Raw genomic sequence first — 14,985 nt, forward strand, 5'->3', positions numbered from 1 at the left:
AAAATTGCGAGTTACGTTAGAGAAATTAGTGGCGTTAAAACGAATTTGCGTTAACTCGTTATTATCGTGTTAACTTTGACAGTCCTAGTTAAAAGTTCACCTCAACCAACTAAAACAGTAAAATCCTTCTTTTACATTAATGCATGAGTAATAATAATGTACCGATATAATATATAATAGTATAAGAGTCACAGGGGACATACTTTAAAAGTACATTTTCCTGATTATACTTACATTACTTACATATTTTACTTAAATGAGATTGTGAATGCAGGACTTTTACTGTAACAGAGTATTGTTGTAAATGTTCTGAATACTTCCTTCACCACTGGCCACAGCTGGAATGAATTTATCTTAACATTGTTGTACTAATAGAATAACTGTGGTGGACCTTGTAAGGTAACAGAAGATAGGATGGACTCAACGGTCCCTCACTGTCACTCATTCTGTCTTGGCTTCAAGTCGTTGAGAGCATCAGGGGCGAACTTACAGCAGACTTTGCCCCCGACTCAGACGTCCGGCGTGACAGCCGTCAGCTGATGGCTTTGTCTGCTGTGTATTTGACAGCGATCTGATGTGACAGCAGTCATCAAAGGGTTTGGTTTGCTCAGTGGTTTTCATTCAAACACCTTCAGACTCTATTCACCTGTTTGGGGGTGTCTGGGGGGGGGGTTGGTTATCGATCGCTGGCCTCCCCTCCAATTCCACTTTCTCTCTCTTCAAACACAACTGACCCTGACACCCAATCACAGTCTGTCGCTTGGCCGTCTGTCAGCGGCATCACTTGGTGTCATCCCGGATAACTAATGGAAAACCCAACTTGTCTGCCAGCGTTGTGAGAACAATATTGGCAGCATGTCTGTCCAAATCCTTGTGAACATACAGCGGGGAATTTAAGCTTTTTATGCAGAGTGACATTTTGGGTGTTCTTATTTCTTTTCTTCTCTGTCTCACAGCAGCTTGTGTGGGATGCAGCACTGAAAGGCTATGTAATCTCCATTTTGTAACGCCGTGCATAGTCTGAAATGTTGGTAATCAGACGGACAGGCATACCAAAAAATGTTTTTCTTGTTGCTCTCTCCCTGCAAACACTCTCAATCGAGGTGTGGGCTTTTCTCAGGAGAATTTTGTATTGTGGTTTGACCAGTTTGAGTTTAGCTGATAATAATACATGTTAAGGATCTCATTTGCCATATCCGTACTGGTGCCGATTGGGTATCGACAAGACATGAACGACTACATTAAATACAGTTTTTTCATCACCGTTATAGAGTGCTGCCCTGATGACATATTTTTGTAGGCCAACCAGGAAGCTGGGTTCCCCTCGACAAAAAGTCAACGGGATTTTTCTATTGGGTTTTGGATTATTGCAGAAAATAAGCTCTGTGGCAAACAAACATTTATGATACTTACACATTTTGTTCAACAAGATAATCTTCACGAATGAACACCACTTTTATGATTTTTAAAGTGTAAAAAGCTAACATTAGGCTTTAAACGAACTACACCACGGTCGCATGACTTCACGTCACCACCACTAAGCTAAAGGCGGACTAGTGTTCGGCGTGATGGCGTTTCATTCGTTCTGATTTAGCCACTTGTTAGCAACCGCCTTTTTTAAGACATGTAAAAGCTTCAAAATTCACGAGTGGGGTATTTATTGACGTATTTTATGTCGTAGAACAAAACGTTAAAATCTCTGAAGCTTGTGTTAACCACAGACCTTATTCCAGGCATCTAACTAAAAAGCCATTCAAACAAAAACATTGGCTTCCAGTGCTAAAAAGCGAACTAATTTCTGGGTTTTAGGACCCATTCCTTCAGCACTCTATTGTAATATTCAGTATCAATTCATTCAGCCATGAATCATAAAAAAATTATTCCAAGAGATCCACTTAGTTAGGTTCAATGTGAGAAAAAAAAGGGCACTGGTATTGGATAGGTATTCTGTATCAGCAGACACCCTGAGTTGAGGTACTGGAATGGGTATTGGGAGAGAAAAACATGGATCAGTGCAACTCTACTCAATTTTATTCTTGTCAGGGAGAAGAAAATCTATGAATCAACATTGAAGACCATCATGGCCAAACTCTAGACTGCCTTTGAATGAATAAATGCTACTAGAAATGGAGCACTGCATTAGTTCAACCGAAGTTGCACTTGCATCATCTGATTGGCATCAGTTGCATCATTCACGCTTCATTTATTCAGCTGCTTGGCTGAATAGTGATATCCAGTCATATTCATTAGTGATGTAACGAGAACCGATACTTCGGTACCAATGCGATGCCAAAATTCACCGTGACGGTACTCGTTTTTCTACAGTACCGCAGGTACCATCAGGACTCGAGACTAACAGGGTCTAAAATACGAAAGGACGCAATAAACTCATTATCGACGTACAGTTCTGCGGAGCTAACAGCTAACAGGGGTTGCATTGATTTACATTACGATGCGTTTAAGCTCTATTCTGTAAAAATTAGTATTTGGCTGATCATGATGTGTTCAAATGTAATCTTGTAAAATGTAGTTTTTGGTGAGAAACTTGAATAAATACAGTTGTTTGAAGGAGATGTTTTCACAGCAATATAAAATTGATAATAGAGGGAATTATGACTTCTTTAACTTCCTAACACTAGCTCAGAGAGTTTATTTATTTATTTTTTTTACCGTGGTATCGAATTGGGTATTGAGAATTGTCGAATTTCACTAGTATTGGTTTTGACTACTAAATATTTGGTATTGTGACATCCCCAGTCGTCATACTCTGATTGTAATTGTAATGATATGGATTAAATATACAAAGAAAATATTAAATATGTAGCTTGTTCAGCAAGGGATCTTTTTGTAGTTGGAAGGTACTAAAATCCACATGAAATCAGTTATTCCCCTAACCCAACCCAAACCGAACTATTTATGTTAATGAACAGCACTAACCAACCTCTCCGCTGCTGTACACAAACGACCTTCCTGCTGCGATTCACGCCGCCGCCGTTCAAGCTTTGCTGCAGTCCCAACACACATCAATTCGCAGCCAATGCATTCTTGATTAGGCGTGGACACGGTAATTGTTTTCATTGCCGCGGATTGGAACGACATTGAATTTAATGTGGTCCATCGATCTTTTGTTGGGGGGAAATTGGGTTTGTTACCAGCGTTGTAGATCTCTCATGGCCCACGTGTTAACCTTTTATACTCTCTCTCCCTCACCACATTTTTCTTTCCAGTCTCCCTCTATCTCTATCTCCCCTCCATCGTCCCCTCTTCATCCTCCTGTCTCCTTCTTCTACTCTTTCACCTTTAATCTCTCCCTCTTTCCCTCTGTCTTCTCTTTTGTTTTTCACTCCCTCCTATTCCTCCTAAACTACCTTGTTTTTCCCCATTCTACTCCCCTAATTTTCTTTCAGTTAAAGCACTTAATTAACAAGATTGCCTATCAGAAACAATATTACCGTGACAGTATAACACTAACAAATAGCTGGAAGGTGTAACAAATATTTGGCATTTTTACTCGATATATCACTAAAGATTAGCTAATTATCAATATCGTCGTTGACTAATTTTATTTGTCTGTCAGCTAATTGATTTATTTAAAGAAAGCATTTAGAGGGGATACTATAACTTAACAACTTACTTACTCTTTCTACTGACTGTCATTGCCAGAAGCTCCAGAAACCTTCCAGTTCAACGCATCCATCCGCGTTTTCTTACGAATGTCCAGCAACACATGTCAATTTCCGCTCCAGTCTTTTCAAAATAAACTTCTGTCTTAACAGGAAACAACTTGGTTCGGTTTAGGCAACAAAACTACTTAGTTAGGTTTAGGAAAAGATCGTGGTTTGGGTTAAAATAACTCAGAAAGTGGCGTAACTTAACTATGGATGTTACGTGACAAATAACACCAGTCTCCTGGGAGACAGTCCGGTGTTTTTAGATCCACCCATCCACCCTGACCTCCTCCTTACGAGGTCTCTCTTTATACTTTTTCCACAATTATGTGGATTACATATGAATTACAGTGCATTGCTTTTCGTAGGTATAGCTATGAACGGTGTATGAGAACAGCCTGTTCAGTTAAATCTTTTTTTAGGTCTGGAAAAACAGTGCTTTCTTTCTATTTTGTACTATGCTGTAAAACAATCAAGCAGATTTGTAACGTAGTTTATCACAAAGAACACAGAGCGAGAAGCCTTGTAGAAGCTTCTTCTTGTCTCTTAATTAAATACCCTGGTTAGTTTTCTTGTAATCAGTTGAGTTTACATTTAGTGTTTCTCACTAAAACACATCGCAAGTATCATCGATCCCTCACAAGTTACTGCACTGAGTCCTTCTCCGTAAACCATTTACAAAGCAAATTGTTTGAATAATTTGTACTCTGCGTTGTTAAAGCTGCACTTATCAATATGTTTAGATAACTAATTAATTAAATGACTACATGTAATGTGAAAGATGTCTCTCGTAGTAACACAAAGAATTATCACCTGACTCTGGTTCCTCTCAGCTCTGTTGTTGTTTTGGTTTTTACGGCCCGCAACTTTACTGGTTTGGTTCACTCTCACCGCTCTCATCAACTTTGCTTCCAGAAGCAGGCAGCTGTTTTCTATGAAAATCTCTCATAAACTCACTGTACCTCACTACCTGCCCAGAAGCAAACAGCAGACAGACAGCAACTAGCTGGTGAACATATTGCAGCATTTAACAGTTAAAGAGCCAGATATTTCCCTCAGGAGTTGGTGGAGACCAGAACAGAGCTAAAAGGAGAGTGGATGGACTTAAATTCATAGGGTGGACAGAAAGACTACTCCAAATGTTGCATCATGTCTTCTGGGTTTGTAAATAATTGTTTGCTGACATGTTCACCATATCATATCAATGTAAATGTAAAACAGCTTTTATTGTCACACATTGTTTTGTACACAGCACAGCACTGTCTGCATTTAACCCATTCTAGTATTAGGAGCAGTAGGCAGCTATTATATAGCGCCTGTGGAGCTATTGGGGGTCCGGTGCCTTGCTCAGTGGCACCTCGGCAGTGCCCAGGAGGTGAACTGGCACCTCTCCAGCTACCAGTCCATACTCGGTCTGACTTTAACTGGCGACCCTCCGGTTCCCAAGCCAAATCCCAACGCACTGAGCTTCTGTCGCCCCCTTTTTTGTTGTTGTTGTTGTTGTTGTTGTTACACTTCTTGGTGCGTAACCGCCACCAACTGTCAGTGGAATAGCATGAAACCATCAGCAGTAATGTTATGTCACCCATGAGCATTAAAGTAGAGCACGAGATACAAACAAAACAGGGAATAATGCAGCGTAGTGTCACTAGTGATCAACTACTCCACAGGGTCCTTTTAAACAAGAAAACTCCTTTGAAATCCAGGATAATGGATTTTTTTTTTTTATCTCCAGATCAAGCACTGTCACCGCAAACTTCTACTCCTTGGTTGGGAAAATCGCAGGATACTTTATGGCCTGCATAATAGTAAAACTATCATTTTACAAAATCTAATCATTATGAATGAAACCTGCTACGGAAATGGCTTTAGTTTATAGTCTGTAGCTTTGCGAAGGCATATGGCCAGTGGGTGTCATTGACTATGTAATATACTACTTTTTTAAGAGATCAGCATTGGTTTTCTGTATCAAAACTTAAATACAGGTCAAATCCTTGCACATAATTGCATTATCTATAATATTGTAAAATTGAGAACACACATAAGCTGTGAGAAATTGGACATTATACTAAAAAGAATATCTTTTTCCCTTTCTCTTTGTGTTTCCCAGCAGTCAGAGTGCAGAGCCAAGGAAAGCACAGAGCCGTCCGTGGACCTGCTGGGCCTGGGTAAGACATGACCGACCTTCTTCTACCAACATACAATATAATAACTTGTCAAACTGTATTCACACGACCGCCTAATGTGTCAGATGTATAAATTAAACCAATTATGCTGGATGATATCATTTTTAGATTGATATTGTAATAATTGCAGGTTAAATAATGTGTGACATGATAAGGGAAAGGTTTAATGCTTTCAGGCTTTATTTGAGTCATTTATGACATGTACAGAGACCTTTTGTTACACTTGGATGACTTATTATACCGTCTGGCAGTTAATACATCCCTGGTGGCTTCAGGCCGCCATGTCTGACACATCTGTGAGCAGACTACAGTGAAATCCACACATTAGTCCAGTCATGTACTGGACTATCTAATAATGATTTAAAATGTACAAACAGGGAAAATAAATTATTTTATTCGTTCGGGAAACTTGGCAATTTTATAGCTGACACACACACTAGAGAGTTTTATTTTACACCCTGTATTACTTGAATAGATAAAAGACTTATTGCCTTTAGAAAAGTCCAGCTCAATGATTAAGTTATGGATCTGGGGTCATACCAGTAAAATTGTGTTTTCCAGGTCATCATTGTGGGGAATCTATCTTTAACTGTGTTTTTTTTCTTAATCTAATATGAACAAAAATAAGAATGGTTTAATAAAACATGTCAGTGTGCACTCTCCATCTCAAAAGCAGCAACCTGAAAATAGGATACTGAGAAAAACCTGTGTGAAAAATACAGAGTTTTGGAGCTAAAAGGTGGTTTTAGTTGGATGGAAACAATGATGCTCAATGTATTTTTATGCCGTGGTTGTGATTGGTCTGTCTGAATCGAGGACATGTAAGGGGCGTAGGTTTGTTAGCAGCTGTTCTAGCAACAACTTTCCATTTAGAAATCCCCAAACGATTGGTAGGTGGAGAGCTCCGATCGTCTAGTATCGCGAGACTACACCTGTTGAGGCCGGACAACTTTCTGTCACCTCCATGATTGTTATCAATTAGGGATGCACCGATACTGATACCGGTATTGGGTCCGATACTGTGCTCGTTTACTCGTACTCGTACTCGCAAAACAGCTCTGATCTTTCGGGTCCTATCGCATGCGCTCACGTTCAACCTCCCCGACGGTGCAGGCGAGACGGGCCGGTGGTGCGCACGACTCCTTGGTCCGTGTTTCAAGACGGGTTAGGTGGGTTGCAGACATCGCCGCAGACCCCTGGCGCCTTTTACGTGGGCAGAGCCCCGCCCTTGGGGCACGACGCGGTTGGGGCGCACTAAGGGCAGTCCACCCCGCTGACACTTTGGCCACGACCCCGGGAAGCACCTTCGCCCTGAGCCTTCCCAAGCCGACCGTGTGTCGTTCACACCCTCCAGCTGGCTGTTAATGAGGGTCTTTTGGCACAGAGAAGTACTCGTATCGGTACTCGGTATCGGCGAGTACCCAAATGTAAGTACTTGTACTTGTACTCGGTCTGAAAACAAATGGTATCGGTGCATCCCTACAATACATGAAATTTGGTGATCTCAACATACTACCACCTAACGTCAACTAGGCAAGAGGTCTAATTACTGAAAAATACCCTGAACAACCCCCTCACATATACCGCAAAGTCTATCATACATCTAAATATGCATGGCGCAAATCAATCTCAAAATAAAGCAACAACTGGCCAGGAGTTGTTTGATATGAGTTTGACAAATTTGTAGACGTAGCCGTCAGTTTAGACGGAGAACTGGTCATGTGTTCTTAATCTCCTGCATGCATTCGTTTTAATGGCATTTTCGCCTAATTGAAGGACACAACAGCAGAATAGCTGAATGCACCGAGGATGTGACATTCAACAAAGGTCACAAGCTGGATTCAAACCTGTGACATTTTGAGTTTACGGTATGTGTCTTGGCCCGTTAACCGCCAGGACGTTTGTTTCTCCTTGCTTGTTGACCTGAACAGCAAAAAACACAGCGAGTCAGGGTCGGTTCAGGGTTCTCATCATAAATGTGTAATATGCAATCACCCTGTTTTCCCGATACAAGGCTGTATTGTCTGAGGGTAAGCTGTGCTGACAGAAGAAAGAGCCGGTGGATACAGCATTGATGAAACATTCCCGACCGCAGCATGGAAGAGCGAGAGTGGACGCCCCGCTATAAATAACCACTGCTACACACCTTGCGGCCATGTTGAGTGGATGAGATTTCACACATAATCAATAAGTCAAATACGTGGCAGTTTGCTTTCAGCGCTCAAACATCCCCCCCGTTCCTCCATTCATCCCGCCGTGTTTCTGGTTACCTTACTCTGCAGCTGTCAAAGAAACAATTTCTGCTTTCGCTTCTGTGTGTGTGTTTCTGTCAATTCTTCTGTTCAGTTTAATTCAGTATAGCAGGAATGCAAGTATAAACAACATTGTGAGAGAAGCCAGATACGATTTTTTTCATATTCTCTCTCCATCCTTGCTTTTTTGCCAAACAATTAGGCCAATGTTAGTTTTTTAACATAATTTAAAAGGCTTCTTTTTGACCACAGCAACGTTAAAACACATGTTATGTATTAATTTCAGGTTTAGTTGGAAAGATTTGGTCCCATGATGATAAATGCTGCTCAGAGATGTTCCACCCTGCCAAAAATAGATCTCTTCAGGAGCCACTGAATCAATTTCAAAAACTTTTATTGATGGAGCACCTCTGTCTGTTTGTTTCTGTTTGTTTCTGTTTGTTTCTGTTTGTTTCTGTCTGTTTCTGTCTCTACGTCCCTTTCACTTCCACCTCGGTCTTTCCCTACTATAATGGTCCTGACACGCTGAATTGACACACTTCTCCTCTATTTTAGTAGCAACTGTCCTCGTTTTGGTCCCAGCTTTACCTCTAGTATAAATATTTAGGTTATTTTTCCTCTTAATTTTGAGAGAAAGACAAATTGTATCTTTACGACAAGGGATGGGGCATTTTTCTTGTTCAGTTTTTGCTTCCATTCACTTAACTTTAGTCCGAACCTTTTCTAAATGCATGATCAAACATATTGATATTTAGCAGAACGCCTCTGGCGTCTTCACCCCAGACAGAGGATTATTTCAAATATTTTAATCATGCATGGTTTACATCCATGTATGCTAGCAGTCTTCTTTGTTGGCGCATTGCTATATTTTCTTTATTCTATATTTCTTGGCACATTACCGTCACCAACTGTCGGTCAGGGGAACAGTTGGAAACTGGGGGCAGGAATGTGTATCATGTCGCCTGCGTGCTTGTGCATGTATGTCCATCCTTATACGAGTGCGTGATACAAACAAAATTGGATTCCACTGTAGTGGTGCAAATTCAAATTAATCAAATTGCTAAAATCAATTGATGTGCAGTCAACCCGGGATTTTTTCAGACACTGGCGGTCTGGGACAGGTGCTCACTTTGTGCAGCTTTGACTGTAAAAGATTTTGATTGACGTTTGTTTGATGGAACTCTCACTCTGGTTACATAATTGTTCAACTCTAAAAAATTGTGGGAAGGTAGGCAGTTTTTCTTCAGCACTTCATTAATAATGTGTGCAAAGCTGCATCAAAACACCAACATCACATCTATAAACATTATCTGTTCACCATTTGATATCGCTGCTTATTCAGGGAGACCGCAAGAGCTATTGTTCTGCTTCCTTTATCACCTGTCAACAAACATCTTTTACCGGTAGCAAGTCATTTTGTGTCAATTGTCCACACTTCCCTCTCTATAATGGTCACCAACTGGTTCTAGCGTGTTTCTTTTTCTGTACTCACTCTCTCCCAGAATCACTCGCAGGGGAGCGGGCAAGCTTCACTTCATGCCCTAGTTGTGACTTGTGTTTTGGGGGAAAAAGTGGGTTAAATTAACATACTTTTTGGTTTATGGCTGTATAACACTTCAAAGAGCCAGTTCATTTTATTATTACAGGATGGACAAATAAACAACATTTCCACATGTATTTGTGTGAAATCTAATCAGAATATTGTATTAGAGTCAATGCAGGGCTTAATGGAGTCAGATATTTTACCCCTTGGTGCGATGGCCAAGTCCTTAATGTGACAGCCTCCCACTGCTGAATGAGGTCGCTGTATTCATTGAAGATACTGGGAAGCTCTGTGTTTGTGTATATGTGTGTGAGTGTGTGTGCGCGAATGTACTCAGGGCAGAGGGGTTTGGGGTGATTATAAAACACCCCCCCCACCCTGAACTATGGGTCTGTTTCCATGGTGAAGTTGAGAGTGCTCTCAAGAAATGGCTCCATCCCGTAAAAAAGGATGGTGGGCTCGTTGCCCGACATGACCGTGATGATGATGATGATGATGATGGGCCCTTTTCTCCCTGCGGCTCATTTCCATGGCAATGGGTGAATGAGGTTATGGGGGGAGGGCGGTGTTCGAGTGGTAGGAGGGTAAGTGATGCACATGAAATCCAATTTTTCTTTCTTCTTTTTGAATATGTAAAAATTTGACAAAACATCTGTCAGCCTCTGAAATAAAAATCATAATCACAATAGACTTTATAGAGTGCTGCAGGCATGATGTATTTTTGTCGGCCAACCAGGAAGTTAGCATCGCCCTGGTTCCCTCGACAAGAGGACAATGGTATTTTTCCATTGGGTTTTGGATTATTGCAGAAAATAAACTCTGTGGCAAACAAATTTATGATACTTATAAACTAACTACACCACGGTAGGAGTGTCAGAAAATATCGAAAATATCGAGAATTGCGATATTAGGTTTTGTGATGCTGTATCGATTCTCAAAAAATAAAAATTCCATGGTTCTGATTGCATGAAAAAGTTTACTTTTTGGGATTTTATGCATATGGCAGTGTGTTCTTTATAGTATGAGAGAGGTTGTTTTTTTTAAACTTTTTTTATTTAGCCTTTAATTAATGAGTTTTTCCCATTGAGATCAAATATCTCTTTTACAACGAAGACCGGGCCAACAATTAGACAACAAAAAACCCATTGACTTCCAGACGAGGGAACAGGAAGTGCTAAAATGCTAACTCATTTCCTGTTTTTAGGACTCATTCCTGCAACTCTCTATTCTTCAAGCAGGAGTTTACAAAGAGATTTAACTATCAAAATAAAAGCAAAGCTCATAAATGACGTTCAAGTCAATTCCAGTTAACTTTGTTTATATAGCCCAATTTCACAAATTTGTCTCAGTTGCTTTGAAGGCATCACAAGATGGATAGAGGGCAACATTTTTAATTATTAGGATGAAAGATGTCATTATCAACGTTATTCTTTGAAATTGAGTTTTAATAAGTGGTGTAAAGGATGTTGAGTGGTCTCTCTAGCCTCCTCACAGTGAGTGGCTTTCCTTGTACCCCGCTGTCTGGCTAAAGGAGCTCAGTCTTGTTCACACTTTAAAAGGGCTAAATTATGGATGTTTCATCACTGTGGTTATATAAATGACCTCTGCTGCTCGCTGGCTCTTACACGCACGCACACACACACACACACACACACACACACACACACACACACACACACACACACACACACACACACACACAGTTCCCTTTCTCTCCCCTCTCCTCCCCCTGTCTGCCTCTCCATCACAGTCTCTTAGATGACTGTACATTGTGTTCTGGGGATTTCCTCTTCAGCACAACGGGAAGGGGTCTCTCTCTCTCTGGACAACACAGTATTTCCATACAGTAGTTTAAACTACTTAATGATCAGACATATTTTAGCTGATGTGTTTGAGCTGAAAAAGAGACGATACACCCAAATGACACGAGGCTTAAAGGACCAGAGTGTAACATTTAGGGGGATCTATTGACAGAAATAAATATAATATTAATGGGTATGTTTTCTTTAGTGTATAATCACCTGAAAATAAGAGTGATTGTGTTTTCATTACCTTAGAATGAGCCGTTCATATCTACATAGGGAGCGGGTCCTCTTCACGGAGTCCGCCATGTTTTCTACAGTAGCCCAGAATGGACAAACCAAACTCTGTTAACTTTTCTTGATTTGGCCGGAGTCGATACCGTTACTCTCTCCCGTCGCCGCCCACTCTCTCTCTCTCTCTTGCTTCAGCACTCACCTCCCACGTAAACACACACTCTACGCACTGGCTCTGCTCTAATTGGCTCTACAGAGGGCCACCGTAGCTCTCCAACACGCTTGGCACACGGGAGAGGCTTCAGTTGGTTGTAATCTCCTCACCTCACAGCTAGATACCGCCAGATCCTACACACTGGACCCTTAAATTTGACTGGCTGCTAAAGATTTCGTTCGTCTTCTTGGGAAGTAACCATCAAATGAGGCTCTTAATTTGCCGTAGTAGTAGCCAACTGAGCCAGGATAGCTGCGTCATACTCCCAGTCTTCATGCTAAGCTAGGCTAACCACATCCTGACTCCAGTTCTGCAGACATGAGATTGATATTGATTGATCTTCTCATCTCACTCTCAGAAAGAAAGCAACTAAAGTATTTCTCAAAAGGTTGAACTTTTTGAAGTTAGTCGTTATATTGAGTGCCGTAGTGGTAAATAAAAGAGTAAATTGTGAATGGCACACAGGTGGTGGTCATCGTCATAAGGTAAACATCCAGTTGAACAACATGAATGTTTCATATGATATACATTTAAAGGAACCTTGTGTAGCAAGCAAGTTTAGCCATCAGTAATTAATGTTATTACACCTGTGCCCTTTCTGCTACGACATCTCAAAATGTCTGCTGTGAAAAAGGTGTATTCATTTTAACAATTGGACAGGATGGACAGACAGGATGTGTCTGCCTTGAATGTTACAATATTAGACTCTTGTGAATCCAACTGAAATTAAATAAAAACACATAAAAATAAACCAGTTCTGCGACACAATGTCAAATATATTTGCAATTACACACAATTACTCTTCCGAGGGCAAAAGGAGAAGCATGAATGAAATAATTTATTAGGGTGAAGCGGAGTACTGATGGAAAGCAGTCATCAGAATTTTCTTGAGGATGTTCCAATTAACAAGCGTGGTAATTGTAAATTGAGCTGTGTGGGGCGTTTTGGAGAAGCTTAATTTGTATAAATTCGTCTTGTATATGCATGTAAAGGTCAGATTGAATAATTACTATTTGTGTCAGTGCCTTCTCTTTTTTTACTGTGTTTCTGTCTTTATTAATCTCTCTTTATGTCTGCACTTTAATTCTTATTCTTTTAAATCATGAATATACATATGCCTACTGGTTCAGTAGAAGTCTTACATTGTCTTTAAATTACCAAAGTCAAGTAATGTAAATGTCTTACATGTAGTTAAATCAGGCTGCTCTCATACACCGATCGTAGCTATACATATGAAAAGTAATGCACTGTAGTTTGTATATATCCCACAAAATCAATTCATATATATAATCCTCATAATTGTGAACCAGGAGGTATAAAGTGGGACAAACTCTGCGTAGGGAGGATTTCGGAGTGGATTGGTAGGTTGAAACACACAGGACTTTACTACAGGAGGCCGCATCCAGTGTGAATTGATTGATTGAATTGATTGACGTTGATTTATTTGTCACATAACTTCCGTACTTAAGTTACGCCACTTCCAAAGTTGTTTTAACCCAAACCATGACCTTTTCCTAAACCTAACCAAGTAGTTTTGTTGCCTAAACCTAACTAAGTAGTAACCTATGAAGGTGGAAGTTTATTTTGAAAAGACTTTATACACGTGTGTCACTTGTTGCTGGACGTTCGTAGGAAAATGCACGAAAAATGGGGAATAACTTTTTGCAAGATATCATACGAAGCGTTGTATGAGGATATGTTGGGTTAAATATATGTTGCTCCATCTCAAGGTTCATGTTGTAGGTCTTCTGGAGCTTTCAATCATATCGCGTGATCTCCATCAACAGGTTTAATATTGTTTAGAATTTTGTTTTTAAGTATGTGGAATGAGTTGTATGAAAAATGTCTTCAGAAGTCCTAAAAAAACTGGTTTTAGTATTAGTTGATCGTCTTGAATCTGAGTATTACTCTCTCTCTCTTTCTCTCAGATGCTCCTGATTGCGGTGTAAGGGGTCCGGGTGGTGCTGCATCAATCAACGATGACCTGGACATCTTTGGACCAATGGTCTCCAACCCTCTCCCCTCTTCCAACAACACACAGCAGGTAATACACACACACACACACACACACACACACACACACACACAGAGTCGCAGGCTTTCATCATATGCTTATCACCACAGGCAGGCTGCAACACGGGGAGTCTGCGGAGACTCCCATGATGCAAACACACGGGCATATTCACAAACACGCCATCTACCTCATACGTGCAGACACAACCTCTCTGAGGATCATATCAAAGCGAACTGTCGTAGACTCTCCTTTATAGAATTAATTTGACCAATGTCCTTCAAAGAGAGAGAGAGTGTGAGGCTATCTGACAGAAAGAGGGATAATGGCAAACTGCGACAATGAAGAGAGCAGCTGGGAGTTGTAGATGTACTAATAGTACTTTTATTTTTAGAATATAGCAATAATAATGTTTTACTTCTTTAAGGTAACCTTTCCAATCTATGTAGTGGAGTCAGATTAAAATATACAACCTAAATATAGAATTTAAATCAGTTTTAAACCTGCTATCTACATGTAGTTTTAACCCAAATAACACATGGGTAAACTGTGTTGGGAAATATGGGGAAAGATTACACACACAAAATACTTTCATGTGTACATTTGGTTTAGTAATACAGTGAGAGAAGGAAAGCTCGAGAAGGAATAAGTCAAACAAGGAGAGGTGAAGTTACATTTTAAAAAAAGAAAAAAGGAGGTAGTCTCAGTAGAAATGGAGGGAGAGAGCGTGAGAATAAAGTGGTGGGAGTTATGGTTTGAAGATTAATAATTCGCAATTGAAAAGTGCAATTTTTCAAATCAAGATGGCCGGGATTTTAATTAAATCTTACATTATTAACAAGCTTTAAGAGGTGGAAGCTTTAATTGCCGACTCACAATTTTGCAGGATTAAAATGACAGCTGTCACCAAACTGTAAAAAGAAACTCTGGGCTGTGGTCTGGAGGTTTATGTGCGTTCTGCATACTGGTGTTAATTGCATTCAGCCAAAGATGGTTTTGTGGAGGAAGAAGCACCACTGTAACATTTTGAAAAGAGTTTTTCTCTGAGTAAACTATCTTAACTGCTGGCTGTGCC

At 40.3% G+C, this 14,985-nt stretch overlaps 1 protein-coding gene across 9 annotated transcripts in view; it reads left to right on the forward strand.

Moving 5' to 3' along the window:
• LOC141774357 (stromal membrane-associated protein 1-like) overlaps positions 1 to 14,985 on the forward strand; it is a 91,909-nt gene that overhangs the window by 54,946 nt on the left and 21,978 nt on the right. For 7 of the 9 annotated variants that reach the window (XM_074646982.1, XM_074646984.1, XM_074646978.1 and 4 more), the window contains 2 exons: positions 5,779 to 5,836; positions 13,828 to 13,943. In XM_074646982.1, the coding sequence (XP_074503083.1) occupies positions 5,779 to 5,836; positions 13,828 to 13,943 (174 nt within the window). The remainder of the gene's footprint in view (positions 1 to 5,778; positions 5,837 to 13,827; positions 13,944 to 14,985) is intronic. The other 2 variants (XM_074646980.1, XM_074646983.1) reach the window with 1 other exon arrangement.

This window comes from Sebastes fasciatus, chromosome 9 (assembly GCF_043250625.1).
Source record: "Sebastes fasciatus isolate fSebFas1 chromosome 9, fSebFas1.pri, whole genome shotgun sequence".
Lineage (NCBI taxonomy): Eukaryota > Metazoa > Chordata > Actinopteri > Perciformes > Sebastidae > Sebastes > Sebastes fasciatus.